General features: G+C 35.4%; 1 protein-coding gene across 1 annotated transcript in view; it reads left to right on the forward strand.

Annotated features, from left to right (window-relative positions):
• The first annotated feature begins 2,070 nt into the window (after window positions 1-2,070).
• Window positions 2,071-15,929, forward strand: part of LOC106872184 (arginine and glutamate-rich protein 1) — a 30,538-nt gene continuing 16,679 nt past the window's right edge. Inside the window, exons 1-2 of the mRNA XM_014919081.3 lie at window positions 2,071-2,387; window positions 15,376-15,486. Of these exons, the coding sequence (XP_014774567.2) occupies window positions 2,203-2,387; window positions 15,376-15,486 (296 nt within the window). The 5' untranslated portion in view covers window positions 2,071-2,202. The remainder of the gene's footprint in view (window positions 2,388-15,375; window positions 15,487-15,929) is intronic.

Below are 15,929 nucleotides of genomic sequence, written 5' to 3' on the forward strand. Positions count from 1 at the left end.
ATATATATACATATGACAGGCTTCCTTCAGTTTCCGTTTACCAAATCCACTCACAAGGCTTTGGTCGGCTTGAGGCTATAGCAGAAGACACTTGCCAAAGGTGTCACTCAGTGAGATTGAACCCAGAGCCAAGTGGTTGAGAAACAAGTTTCTTACCACACAGCCATGCCTGCACCTATATTCAATAAAATAGTATTGATTAACATCACAAGTCACACATTTCTTCCTATATTAAATTTAAAAGGAATTTTGACAAGCTGATTGTCTCCATACAATTCACAGTTTAGCAACTAATTCTGCTAAGAATTCAAAAGAAGTGCATCAGATTAAAACACAGACTACAAATATTTCATAATAAGCTGAAGTTTGTTATGTAATAAATAATAGACATAAAGTGGACTTAGCTAATTTTCACTTCTTTGATACCTCACTGTAGTTTACATTGTTGTAGAAAATAACTTTAATTACCAACTGGAATTTCAGGTTATCATTCATATCGTAATGACATTTTGATCAGGATTTTAATTAATAAAAGAAAATTTAGTTCAAGGTTAATTAGCACTGCAACATTCTGCACGCTTAGAATATATGATCCTGTCAAGATATTCTTTGCACTCAATTATCCACTTCCACACAGTAGCCTAAGATCAACTTGTGGCATAGAAACCAGTTTCTTGTGAATGGCATCCTTTTGTGTCAACTTCTTGCTAAACATAAGTCTATAGCTCAATTTCAATTTTAAAATAATTGTTTCAGTTGCCTTGAAGGTGTCACTTTTATTTTTGCTGTATCCTATGTTAATGAAAAAAGCTACTGTAAGCATTATGATACTTTAGTTTGAGGTTTTGAGGTGTTTAGAACAGCTCCTCAATCTCTTGCTGGAATGCTTTTAATTGTTTTTGATGTGAGTCTTTTGATTAAGTTTGGGATGAAAGATTTTAGAACCAAATACTTTATCCCACCCATTTTCAGTTAAAGGAATGTACCCTTTAGATTAACTTTCTTTTGGTAGAGATTAATCTAACAAAACATTTCGAAGATATTTTGTCATAAACCATATATTTTCCCTTAGAGTTAAACAAGTCTTTTTGGAAAATGAAGCATGAGAATTCTTCCCAAATAGTTCACATTTGGAAAAGCTGCAACCAGGAAGGCTTTTAGTATTGAAAAGGAAGAGTAGAGAGCAAACGTTGTACTCAAAGGGTACTCTTGATTTAGAATCTGTAACCTTTGGTCTTTCTCTCCTTGTCACCATTCTATGTTGTTTGTTTGGGAATCCCCTCGATTTCGTGACATTCCAATTTCATGTGTAACGTTTCGGGGGTTTAGTTGATCAGAGTGTTTGGAAAATGACGATATTAACGAAAGCCTGAAGATACTCAAATAGTGATCCCCAATAGACGTCGAACTGTTTAACTGCTAAGGATACATACACATCAGCTCTTGGTGTATCTCTAAATGCATTAGTGTTTCTTTTAATATACGTTAGCTTTATCTGAACGTCGTGTATATATATATATATATATATATATATATATATATATTATATATATATATATATTATATATATATATATATATATATATATATATATATATATATAACATATACTACTTTGTTGATAACCGACATGTTATTTTAATAATTCAATCATTAATCTAAGAATCGATTCAGTTTAAATGTTACTTTATTTCGTCATTAATTCATACGATTAAACATTTATCTGTATTTCAATACATGGATCACTTGAAATTACAATTTTAACAAGCGAATAAATATTTATTTTTGAAAGAATTCCAACTCCACCCTCAACAACAAAAATACGTATCAAAGGAAGGAAAAGAGAAATGTTCATATTATCAGCTACCATAACAGACATAACTAATTGATAATCGTTTTAGAACGCCGCGCATTTATTCTTGTCAAAATTATTGCTCTTTTTGAGAAGTTTTATTTCTTTTCTCTATTTATTTTGACAAATATTTGATAATATTTTGTCGTTGGTGACAGAAATAATAATTTATGGCTGGAAGATGAAAGATTGACATCATAAAGCTGCGCATGTCAAGTAGACATCAACGCCATATTGCAAATGGTGAAGTCGGCTGCGTGGGAGCTGCTTACTTGTGTCGTGTAGAGAGAGAGAGAGTGAGAGAGAGAGATTTCAGTATCGTTATTAAAGGAAACAAAATTAAGAAGAAAATGGGACGATCAAGAAGTCGTAGTCGATCAACAAGCAGGACGAGACATCGTGCAAAACACAAGAAAAGGCGCACTAGGTCACGTTCACGGTCTGCGTCCAGAGATCGCATCCATAGTCTCAGTCGGCATCACAGTAGCAGCAGAGTCCAACGGTCTCGGTCGAAAGATAGAAAACGAGTTGCCAGGTTCGTTGCTCTTCCTTTCTTCTCCTCCTCTGCATCAGATTTATCTATGCTTCTATCTATGTGTGCTTTGTTCTACATAATTTCGCAAGCTAGCCTGCTTAGCTTACCCTAAACAGCCATTCTGTGGAGATAAACCACATGGGAATGGAATTATTTTCACAAATTGCTTCTTACAAATGTATTTGTTTCGATTTACTTTTAAAATCTTTCTTTCCCGTCAAAAGTATATTCCTAATAATCTCTCAAACTTTTGCCATCATCCTGTATATTTTAAATATTAAATCAGTGTTTCATTAAGGTGAATGATGGTTGTATATTGAGAATCTAAAAATATAAATAGATCTCATCAATGACTGCATCAAGTTCAAATTAGAAAATTCCCTCCAAATTCTTTCCCTCGTTATTCGACCCTAAACAATGAGTGGCATTCTAACCTAGTTCGACTTGCAAGAAATAACTGTCAAATCCTTCCTCAGATCGCACCTCACCATCTTCAAACAGTAGAAGCACAAACTGGATAATGAAGTTCTTGGAGATAGCATTAAAAAAACGAAAAAAGTCAGTGTGTTCACGACTGGAATGGTTAAGCTTATGAAGAAGACCTATGAGCAAAAGTACATTCCAACCACGAGCGTCCCACCTTATAATATTTTATAACAGATACAAGCGAGACAGCTTCTATGTGGTAGCTTGCAGGGCGAGAAACAGCAGCCAAACCTTTCACATAACTTATCGTATTAAATAAAGTACAGTGAACAAAATAGTCTCTTAAGATACTCAGAAAAAATGGGATGGCCACGATTGGAATATATTTTGCTTATAAGTCGCTATTCAATCGGGGGGGGGGGGTGATATTGTAGCGATACACACCACACGCACACACACATATTTGGTTCCTTGTTAAAACTTAATTAGCTAATTATTTTGTATTGGAAATCTATTTTTCATAATGTCGAATTAATATTTGGCTTTTTAGAATCTCTTGTTCTGATGTCTGTTTATCATTTGCAACTGTTGTTCTTTGTGTGTTGTCGATTGATCGATATATCGATATATTAAAACAGTACATCCTCAAGTGTATAACATTTCTCAATTACATTAACACAGTACTGATGTTCTTCAAGATAAAGAGAATCATTGATTTCTTGGAATGGGGTCAGTAAAGCCATTAAGATCAAGGAGTTTTAATGGATTAGGCTTCGAAGATCTTTGTGTAGAACAAACTAAGACTGAAGGTGGTGGAGCTATCTTAGATTTTATTATTTTAAATTTTTACCTCAGCTTTGTCCATTGTCTCATTGAATAAAGCTAGAGTTCGTCATTAGAGAATATCTATTATCTGTGTACATATATGCATGTGTGTGTACGAAATGCATTTTCGGTTTAACCCCCTCCCCCAGTATTTCTTGTTATCCCCTCTCTTCTCTGTATGATTCCTGAAGTTAAATTCTATACGGTAGTTGTTCCTTAGCCCTAGGCATGCTCTTATCTAGCAAAATTTTAATCAAAGACACTTCATCTGTGACCATTCGTCTTTTAGTATGTCCATGTCATTTCATTTTGTTAGGGTGGGGTATGAATTGGTGATGATTTGACTCATGTTTTTACCAGGTCAAACGACAATGTAAAACCCATTTTGACGGTGGTAACGTCGAACCAGTGATGTGTGCAACATCTTAGTCCGTGTTGTGTGTACACGTAGACATAAGTACACAGTGTTAGTGTGTTAATGTGTGAACTGAGGAGACACCAGTTATTGTTCTCCTTCAAACGATATGCAGGGACATTCATTTCGTACAAAACACAAAGCCCAATTTTGTTAATTCGACTGTGTCAGTCATGCCCTTCCTTACAACGTTAGTGACATTGATCCGTCACGTTTCCTACATTAATACGTAAAAATTATTTGTGCATTTATGAACACTACGCACTCAAAACAGACGCTAAATAATTACACACAAACGCACTCGTGTATAATTCGAGAAAATTGGATGGTATAATTATACGAGTGTACAAAGAGAATAAAATTGTAACTTTTTCTTTTTTTTTTTTTGCAGATAAAAATAAAAGTTAGGCACATCGTATTCGACATAGCAATTTAGTCGAGTAAACACGGTAGTTATATTTGATCTGCGATCGATCGCATTTTTGATTATGGATCTTCAAATCGTCTGTAGCCTTAAGACTATTCTAGAGAGTCTGTCAATTTTTTATTCCCAAGTTGTATGTAAATACGAAGTGTATTTACTTTTTCTTTGAAGAATTAGCCCATATTTATGTCTTCGTCAATTTATCTGCTACATCAGCTTCAATTTATCTAGGCGCAGGCGTGGCTGTTTGGTTAAGAAGTCTTGCTTCCCAACTCTGGTTTTGGCGTTAACCCGATCCGACCAAAGCCGTACGAGTGGATTTGGTATACGGAAACTGAAAGAAGCCCGCCTTGTATTTATATGTGTCTGCTTGTGTGTATCCATATCCAGATATCACGTGATAGTTGTAAATGAACATCATTGTCATACAAGTGACATTGTTTCCATTCTGTGAAAAATATGTCAAGTAATGGGAAAATATTACGGCGATCGCCATTACTATCCTGCTTGGAAACAGGTGAAAGGCATTCGACAATAGAAAATCTGCCTCAGTAAATTCCGTCTGACCCATGCAAGCATGAAAAAGTGGACGTTAAATGATGATGATATAAATGTGAGAGAAAGAATGAGCAGGCCACAATAGTACCTTTTTAATGGATATGTCTAGTATATGATAATGTAAGATAATTTTCCTCATTAAAATGTTAGCAGTGCAGTTGTTCATACAACTATCAGTTAATTAGTTAAGTAGGATTGAATGATTTTTTTTTATACACTACTTGTATTTAGAGGCTATACATATATGGTGTTGTTTATCTTTTTAGTCAAGTATAATCCTTTGTTATTGACTAATTGCTTTGTTGTGCAACTCAGAAGGTTGTCAAAACATATAAGCATGTTTGAGAATTTTCAGTAAGTTGAATTTCTATAGCCTTTCAGTAACATTTTAATTGCTGTTTATTAATAGAGACTAACCAGATGGATGATATATTAACTGCTAAATAAGATTAAATCACTCTGTAGCTGTCGTTTTAGTATATTTGTATTAATAAATAATGTACAGGGATGATCAGGACTTCATATGTGTGCAAATACTAGTAACAGAACTGTTAATCTCACTGCCCCAGTCATTCAATTTATCCAAGTAGAAAGAAAGCCAAAGGTGCAAGTCCTTATATCAACATTTAATGTCTGTCTTCCATCCTAGAATAGATTAAACAGTTCAACAAGATCCAGTGAGCCAGAGAATTGTGTTGCATTTCAATGCCTGTTTTGGCATTGTTTCTATGGCTGGGTGGCCTTCCTAATGCTAATCACTTTACAGAGTGTATTGGGTGTTGTTTTAGTGGCAGAGGCATTAGTATTATCGCTGAGTAATTAAAGAAAAGACCATCGAGTGGGGTTGTAGTAAAAGAGGAACAAGCGGAGGTGCCTTGCTGTAGAGGAGATATGTAGCTACCTTTTATTATATAAGAGAGAATGAGGGTTGCTGGAAAGAAGGCAATGAGGGTTGTGATGAGATGTCAGCATGCTCTCAAGGTGCAAAAAGAGGAGAATATGAACAAAGAATGGGAAGTGTGGGTGGATGAGTTCATTAGAATATAGATGGAGAGTTGGTTACACCCATCTCTAACCATTTGTCACTTTTTTCTCCTTTCTGGTACAAAGATACTCTAATTAGCAATTTGGCAGAGTCATTAGATCTTTGGATTGATTGCTCCACAGTATTTGTTTCAACTCTTGTTCAAATCCTGCTGATGTCAACTTTGGAGGTTGAAAAAACAAATAGCCATCCTGCGTGGTGAATTGGCCAAGCCGTTGAAGTGTCGGATGGAAGAGTTGTACTTATGGTATTTGCAGTTGGTTATTTCAGAAGAGCAGGGGACATTAATGTAACTATATCGGGAAGAGGGCACAACATAACTATGATTTTGTGGATGGAGCATATCAATGACAGTAACTTTGCTAATAAAGCTTACTGGCCTTTTTAATGTACATGGACATCTTAAGATATCTGTGTGTGTGTGACAGCAGTGCTGTCCTAAATATATGATGAACTTTACTCTGACATGGGTTTTAAGCTTTACAAAGAATCAGCAACTGATAATGGCTGAAGTACTTCTTAGCTCCAAATAAGAAACCTAGTTTTTGTGAGGCATGGTATATATGTATATATGAGGTTGTTATAAGAAGTTTTCAGCATTCACAAAACTTAGCATTTGTAGAGGTGCTAATCTAGAAAATGTGAGGCTCTTGATATGTGTGGAAACTGCAGGGTCTGTTGAAAGATAAACTTATGCTCTTGTTGAAGGATGTTTTCAAGATGGCTTATCATGGATTCAGCTGTATATGCTTGTCATCATGGAGTATTGTACTGAAGACTAAGGAGTGTATGTTGTTAGAAGTGACAATAGGTAGGTTTATGTAGGGTGGGGTGTAACTGAACCTTGGAACATATTATCAATGGAATGTTTGTTGGAGTAAATTCTGTTGATCTATACTTACAATCCAAGAGATTGACCTGGCTCTACAGAAATATTTTACAGTTCATCTCCACTCTCTAAATTGCAGGATGTAAAACACTGAATGTGAAGACACATGGCGATAGACTCACACATACATATACCTATAACATGTTTCTTTGCAATTTCTGTCTTCCAAATTTTATTCAGAACGTACTGGTCAGCATGAGGCCATAGTAGTAGACATTTTCCCAAAGTGCCATGTAGGGATTGAACCCAAAACAATGTGGTTGCAAAGTGCACACATTCACAGTAAAATATTTTTTGTTTGAGATATTAGAAAACAATTGAATTTGAGATATTGGTTTTGGCATGCAATGGTTACCTTTAGGTAGGTATATGTAAGACAGTGAATAATGTTGTGGCAGCTTATAGTGAATGTAGATGGTAGTTTTGAGGAAACTCAGACTTTTGAATCACAGAAATTAAATGAAGAATTAGATTGTATGAAGACATACCGGTCTGTTGATTCAGCCAATTTATGATAATGTGAGGGACAAAATGTTGAAGTGTGCTGATTTTGATATTAAGTTTTTGTAGATTTCAAAGATTAGGATGAATTGTTAAAACATACAATTCTTGAAAAACATATTTCAGGAAACTTTCCAAGTGAGAAATTTAGAGAATTGAATGGGGTTAAGTTTGAGAACATGGTGTTAGTTTGTTCTTTGTGGAATGATCAAGACCTTTGACAATATACTGTGCTTGTGTAGACCTGTCAAGCCAAGTGAGTGGCCAGTGTCAGATCAATGGCATCCATGCTGGTGACAATGTAAAAAACACCCACTACCCTCTCGGAATGGTTGGCATTAGGAAAGGCATCCAGCTGGAGAAACCTTACCAACTCAAATCGGAACCTGGTGCAGCTTACCAGTTTTCAGTCAAATTGTCCAACCCATGCCAGCATGGAAAACATACATTAAATGATGATGAAGAGAACAGACATCCATTAGATGTAGCTGAGCTATTGCTAAACTAACAGTTTTATCAGTTCAATAATTTAAAATACATTGGGCCTCGTGAACAATTAATTATACATTTGTGAGATGATTTATTAAACGAAATACATTATGTTCTTAGGTAACTTACTGCTGTTAGAGCCATCATTTTGTAGCATGAAATATTTGGAAACTAATGCTTTTTTGTTTTTGTATAAATATTAAACTATATAATGTTTTTATCAGAAAAGTTGTGATGCAACCATGCGAAGCAGTAACACTAAAAGCTATGCTAACTGGAGAAGAAGCAGCTATTTATGACCTGTTGTCTGAGTATTAGAGGTATTAGAGAGATTATGTTATTGATATGAACCTGCCAAGATTGGAATGTGTCTATTCAATGAAACAGTACTTTCATTCATAGAGCAGTGAAGTTTCGAGGCAAGATGATTAGCTTGGAGATTAGGAAGTTAGGCCTTGTAACTAAAATGAGAATGGATAAAGATTATTGAAGATATTATCTTGCAGAATCTTTAAAAAAAAAAAAATTGATATTGGCCAATATAGCATTTTCAGGTGTTGAAATAACTTTCTATTTTAAGTTGTTTTGGATATTAACTTGTAGCCTCAGTGCATAATTTTGGAATAGAAAATTAAGAACATGAAATAATCTGTAGAATATAGGTTAGTGGTGCGTTGGGATGTCAGCACAGATTGGTTATAAATATGAATACAAGAAGAATATATTGATGTGTTGTGAGAAGTAATGATTAATGTTTTAATTTAGACTCTATATCAGTGAATATAGTGTTTACTTGAATATTAGTTTCATTTATATTTATACTTTAAAAGGTAGCTGTGTGTATATAGTGAGAAAGTGAAAGAGAGAGACTGTTATGGTTTTAACATCTATTTTTTCATGCTTGTATGAGTCTAATCAGAGTATGTTGGAGCAGAATTTTCTTTGGCTGGATGCTCTTCTTGTTGCCAACCCACACTATTTTTCAAGTGGTGTTGTAATCTCCCAGTCAATCGAGCAACAAGCAGCCCAGGCATGTTTATATGGAGAACTAGAAACAAATGACACCATATGGACAAGCCTTTTATTTATAAAGGTGTACAACATGTCAAGAAGCTCAGACATGGTTTTAGTGTGGACTACAAGCAAACAATACCTGTTCCCCAGTCCCTATCCATCTTACATTCACCCTCTTTTTCTTTAAAGGTACACCCAGACACCTTATCACCACCATCCTTTCTCCTTTTTCAGCTTGTCTTTTAGATGTATCTCATCTACTGCAAAACACCTGTTCCTATCCTTCTATCACAGTGCTCTGCAGCTGGTATGCTGCAGCTCACTGATGTGCCATAAGATGATGTTAGATGTGCCACAGTGTAACCTGAATATATTTTTTCCCTATACTTTTAGTTATATTTTTAACTCAGGTGTGTCACTGAACTTTGAAAACAATATTAACTGTACTGCAAGTGAAAAAAGGTTGCAGAGCTCTGCTGTATCATACTATTGCTTCTCAACACCTGGCATAAAGCCACCTCCTTCAAAAGTACACCCCTTTCAACCAAAGGGTTTTGTCTTGTGAGCTACTTGGTGACCTCACTAGTGCTGGTAACACAAAAAAAAAAAAGCATCCAGTGCACTCTGTAAAGTGGTTGGCATTAAGAAAGGCTTCCAACTGCAAAAACCGTGTCGAAGCAGACATGGGAGCTCAATGCAGTCCTCTGAGCTGTTGGATCCTATCAAACCATCCAAGCCTTGCCTGCATGGAATATGGTTTTCTGAATGATGACGATTATGATAATTGATAACAATTATATTTTATAGGAGCATTCATCATCATCATCATCTTCGTTTAACGTCTGCTTTCCATGCTGGCATGGGTTGGACGGTTTGACTGGGGACTGGCAAGCCAATGTTATATCAGTAATGATAATAAATGTAAGAAGTCAGTATTTTAAAAAAGTTGAGATGGAATTTGAATTATTTCTTGTTTTCTCTGCAATGTTGGATTCATGTCTTATTTGTGTTAATTACGTGTCTTCTATCTAACCATCTAAGTTTTGATCTAGTTACTACTTTTATTTTGAAATTGTCACCAATTCTACAATACTTTACATCCAACACTTCTTTTCTGATTGCTTATTATGATAGTACATACAACATCCATCATCATCATTTAACATCCGTTGTCCATGCTGGCATGGGTTGGACAGTTTGACCAGGGCTGGCAAGCTGCACCAGACTCCACTCTGATTTGGCATCGTTTCTACAGCTGGATGTCCATTCTAACGCCGACCACTCTAAGAGTGTAATGGGTGCTTTTACGAACCACCAGCACAGGTGCTATTTGTGGGACACCAGTATCTGCCACAACTGTGATTTTACTTGGCTTGATGGGTCTTCTCAAGCATGACATAATGCCAAATGTCTCAGTCATTGTCTCTGTGAGGCCCAACGCTTGAAAGGAGGTGTTCATGTGTCACCAGCATCAGCTACTTTGCCTCCATGAGGCCCAATGCTTGGAAGGTGCTTTTTATGTCACTGTCACAGATGTCAATTATGTGGCACCAGCAACTATTCTAAACCGAAACATTATCTACTTCTGCATTTAAATTATCTCAAGTTATTATTCTGCATCCAGTGGAATAATACCTTAATTTCCTAAACTCTTTAATACTCTTTCTTTGATAGCTCTATTTCATGCCTGTGCACCATCTTCTGAGACATGTTAAATAGTCTATACTTCGTAAGAGAATTCTTCAGTTTTCAACAGAGCAGTTACCAAAGCTTGTACCACTCAAATAACAACCTACCTAGACACCAAGTTTTTGCTAGCTCAACTTCAGCTCAAATTAAACTACTTGATAAATATTTTATAATTGGCAGCCAGCTGTAAAAACAATTGCTTCAAACAAAACCATTCCACTCACTGCCAGCAAAGATATGTGGGTGTAAAACAGTAGAATTCTATTATCTAAATAAATCTATCTATTTACACTTAAGAGAATGTATTTATCATCTTCAATAAATCATTTCAGATGGTGTCTATTTGATGTCTTATCTTTCTGATTAAACTACTGCTACATTTAGTATTCTCAGCCTTATAGAAGTCTTGATATACATCTAATCACCACTGATTAGACAAAGTGATTAATGCAAGTTTTGCTTAAAAGAAAGTTGTGACAGACGTATTTAAAGTGGGAGTGACATAATTGCAGCTCCTAAGAATTGGACTGATGATATAATAAGAAAGTCAAATCTAAGCAAAGCATGTTTGTGAAATATAAATTAAAACCTTTTATGGGGTTTATGAAGCAACCTTTTTTTTTGCTTAATGTGATCTTATTAGGGAAGGCGTAGTTGAGCCCTGTTTAACTCAGTAGCATCAGATTAGGTTACTGTTTCAAATGTAATGTTTATTTATTCACATTTGTTTTGTATTAATCCTACATTGTCTCATAGTTTCAAGATTTTGATGATGTGATTGTTTATATTTAGATTGACATTGTAGGGTAGGTATGAGACCAGATCTGGCTGGTTTGAACATAGAACAGGTAGAATAAATATTTGGGCTGGATATTGCTGGTTTAAATGCTGAAGAGTTAAAGATTGAAAAATCACTACCAGGTCTTGCTTGTATTAATCATTAAATTTTCAACTGTGTATGGCCCTATATACAGTTTAGTCACAAAGCTCAACAGTATTATATTTGACTTAACTTCCTATGCTAGTAAACTGCTTTTTTATCCTATGGATTAATCCTTTTGATACCAACCTGCCCAAAACAGCCCTTGGCTTTATGATACAAACTTTTTTTTGCAGGGATCTAAAATAAGGCCTTCCACCAAACTTTCATGTAAAATTATTCTCAAAACAACAGCTTAATAATGACAAAGTAATTTGAGTAAATTCTCCATTATGTTAAAAATTAATTAAAAGAAAGGCAGTATATTTCAACAGAAATATAACAAAATTTTAAGTCTCAAATATAAACTTGCACCAATTTCTATTTTTAGCCTTGTTAAGACAAAATTTTTATAATAACCAAGAAATATTTCAGTCTCTCACAGTTGTTTACTTCTTTAAGTTATAAATGTTTCACATTGAAATATTGCATCTCTTGACATCTTAAACTCCATTTACTTGATCGTGAATTCTACTATCCATAAATACTTATGTGCTATAATTATTTCTGTCCCTTTATCTTACTATTGATTCTTTAATGAATTTTGCCCCTTTGAGTTTTCAGCCTGGACTGCTATTCAAACTTACCCTACTCTGTCAGTTAATATTGTCTTGTGCCAGACATTAACGAATCCCTATAAAATTCATATCTTTTTGTGATATGGCTTTTTTCTTTTATGATACAACAAAACAAAAAGTGAGAGAGGGAGAAATTTTATTGATTATAAATATGTCATATAATATATTTAATTTCATACATATGTGGCATTAATTAATCAATTGCAAAAATGTGTTTTAAAATAGAAATTCAAAAGTATGTCAGTATTCTTGAAACCCAGTACAAATGTATGATTTAAAAATTGGGTTTTTACTGTTAGTAAAAGAAAAATAATTGATAATGCCATCAATAAAAGGTATCTTTTACCTGTTTCCGTCATTGGACATATCAGCTCCAATTGTTTTATTTTTTAAAGTTTGGTACTTACTGTACTAGTATCTTTTGCGGAACTGCTAAGTTATAGGAGTGTAAACAAGCCATTGCTGTTGTCAAGCAATGGCTGGGAAACAGACAACACACACACACACTGCATGGTTCCTTGGGCAAGTATCTTCAGCTATAGCCTCAGGCTGGCCAAAGCTTTGTGAGTGGATCTGGTAGACACAAGCTGAAAGTAGCCTGTTTTTGTATCTGTGTGTGTGTGTGTGTGTGTGTTTGTCACTCGCCACTGTTTGACAACTGGTGAAATGCTGGGATTGATTTGTATGACTAATATTCTTCAAAGTGGTACTCCAGCATGGCTGCAGTCTAATGACTGGAACAAGCAAAAAATAAAAGACACACACATGCACCAAGCTTCCATAGCTTCTGTCAACTAAATCCACCCACAAGGTATTAGTCAGCCCTGAACTATAGTAGAAGGATACTTGCCCTAGGTGCTGCATAGTGGGACTGAACCTGAAACCAGAGTTGCCAAGCAAGTTTCCTAACCACATAAGCATGCCTGAACCTGTAACCATAATTGTATGAAAATCATTTGTCAGGTACCATTTTTTGTTTAAAAAGATATTTTTCTTAATTACAGAGTAGAGATAGTTTGACGTATTTCAGTAAACTTCTTGCATGTGAAGTGTATTAGTTGCATTGTAACAAACTATATTGCATTAGATCTAAAATTGATTTGTAAGAGATGTGGAAGGATTAAAGGTGGACTTATGATGACAGTATAGAGTCACTTGATGTATAACTGACAGATGTTTCAATATCCTGTAAATGCAACTACATTTGAAGAGGGAGAGTTGGCAATAAGCATAAGGTGTGTAGTTAAAAAGCTGCTGTTGTTTTTCATAACAAAGCCATCCTATCTTTCTCTTCACAGGAAAGAGAGTATATGGTAACACTGTTAGATTTAATTGTAATGTTAGACATGCTCAGTTGTCTCAGGAGATCTAAATTGATAGTTGTTTAACTGTTAACATATAAATAAAAGGTAAACTTATTTACATTAGTAAGGAGTAAGATGAATGATAACAAATGTTTCTGCTGATATTCAGCCTCAAGAGAGTTGTCTAACTTGCCAGAAATAGCAGTAAAATCCCCTTCAGTTAACACTCTACCATTTTCAAAAGGGAAGATCATATACCTAGGTAGTCCTAGGTATAATGTATCTGAAAATTGCTCAAAATATAAATCCCATTTATATTTTGTTCCCTGTTTCTTGCGAGTATGCCCTGGCACTTTGCCACCGTCTCTCTCCTGCTCTCTCGCTCTCTTCCATTCTCTCTCTCCCTCTGAGTGGGTAACCATGTATCTCTACAACTTACCTGTTTCTGTCCTCATACTTGATCTCTCTCTCTCTCTCTCTCTCTCCGGGTAACCATGTATCTTCTCTGCAGTAAAACACCTGTTTCTTTCTCTCTGTCAAACTTTAACCTTTCATCATCTGGCACAAGATCACCTCCTCCAATGCCCTTTCAAAGGGTCTTTTTTTGCAGGTTACTTAGTGACTCTGCCAGTGCTGGTGCCATGTAAAAAGCATCCAGTCCACACTGTAAAGTGGTTGGCATTTGGAAGGGCATCCAGCTATAAAAACCATGCCAAAACTGACCTTACCTGTGCTGGTGCCATGTAAAAAGTACTCAGTACATTGCTGGCTGGTTGGTGTTAGGAAGGGCATCCAGCCATAGAAACCATGCCAGACCAGACACTGAAGCCTGGTGCGGTATTCTGCCTAGCCAGCTCTTGTCAAACCATTCAACCCATGCCAGCACGGAAAGTGAATGTTATCATCCGAAGCACCTTTAAATCAGAAGTCTGTCGGACTAGCATGTAGGAAATGAGTTAGTAAAAAATGTAACGACCGGTGCATGCAGTAGGTAAACACTAGGATCTCTGACAATCTGTCAGAGATACAAGGCTTAGACATACAGGTGGTAGAATGAGTACTTGTAAGGTGAATTCCTAGTATTGCTGGGCTGGCTCACTTGAGGGATTAACAGCATGTTATCTGTGTGATCTGTTTAGTGTTGGAGGTAACTTTAGTGTCAGTAAGAAATAGCTGGAAGAAAATGACAAAAGAGGTTCCTCTCTTTTGGGAAAAGGCAGACAACAATAATAATTGGTTGTGAAATATTGGCATTGAATGTTGTGGAGCTGTAGAAGCTTGAGAGAGGTCTATTAAATATGACCTACTGCATGTACAACATTAACTTGTAAGGAATTCAAAGAACATGTGAATTGAGAGCTAGGCATGAAAGGCCTCAGCTGAATAAGTGCAGAAGACCAGTGCACTGGATATGTGTTAAGTGAGTTAGATGTACCTATAGCTGTAGGTACTTAGTACTGGAGAAAAATATGGGGAAAAATAGTGAGATTGGGTAACTGCAGATGATAGGGCACAGGATCAAGGGGAGTGTTGATATGCCTTTCTACAGACCCCTGTCCAACCCCTATTTGTACTGGTAACCCTCCCCCCATTGAGGATCATTGATGTGATTTATAGACCTATCTCATTGGATGTAAATGTCAGTCCTAAGGTATTTCTTTTTTGCTCCAACCAAACATTCAAACCAGAAACTATTGAAGTGTGTTGTGGTAGATACTAATTTTAGGTAAAGGTTATGTAACATTCTATTAATTACAGAATATTGTATTTAATTAAAGGTATGATATTGTGGATATTTCTAATATTTTTCACCTTTCAAAATGTTATTCTAAGTGTTTGTTTATATTTACAGGCGGCGATCATATTCTTCTAGTAGTTCAAGTAGTGATGAAGATCTTATTATTCGTGCTAAACGTCGGGAAGAGGAGGAAAAGAAAGCTGAATTGGAAAAACAGAGAATTTTGTAAGTTACTTTCCTTTTGATTGATGTTTTGAATTTTCTTCACCTTTTCTATTTGCTGCAGAATCAATTTGTAAATTTTCTATGCATGTAAAAAGATACATTTCATTGATGAAATGACATCTAAGCTTGATTCATTAACCATTGATAATAGATATGTTGCAAATATAGACTTAGTCTGTTTTAAAATAGTCACAGTTCCTTAGAGGTTCTGTTAGTATTAGAAGTAGTAGTATTGTAGCAAACATTTATATATGTCCTATTTTAATTTGTTAAATTAACTGAGCAATAATCTTGTTGGGCTTTTAGTATAATTTAAAATGCAGTATTGCCTCTCATATTGTGTTGGTTCATATTCCTGTAATTTCACACCTGTCTGTATTAGATAAATCACTAACACCAGTGCATACTCTTTATTCTTTTAGAATAATTTATGCCTGCCAAGC

The sequence above is a fragment of the Octopus bimaculoides genome, chromosome 4 (assembly GCF_046866305.1).
Source record: "Octopus bimaculoides isolate indiv1 chromosome 4, ASM4686630v1, whole genome shotgun sequence".
Classification (NCBI taxonomy): domain Eukaryota; kingdom Metazoa; phylum Mollusca; class Cephalopoda; order Octopoda; family Octopodidae; genus Octopus; species Octopus bimaculoides.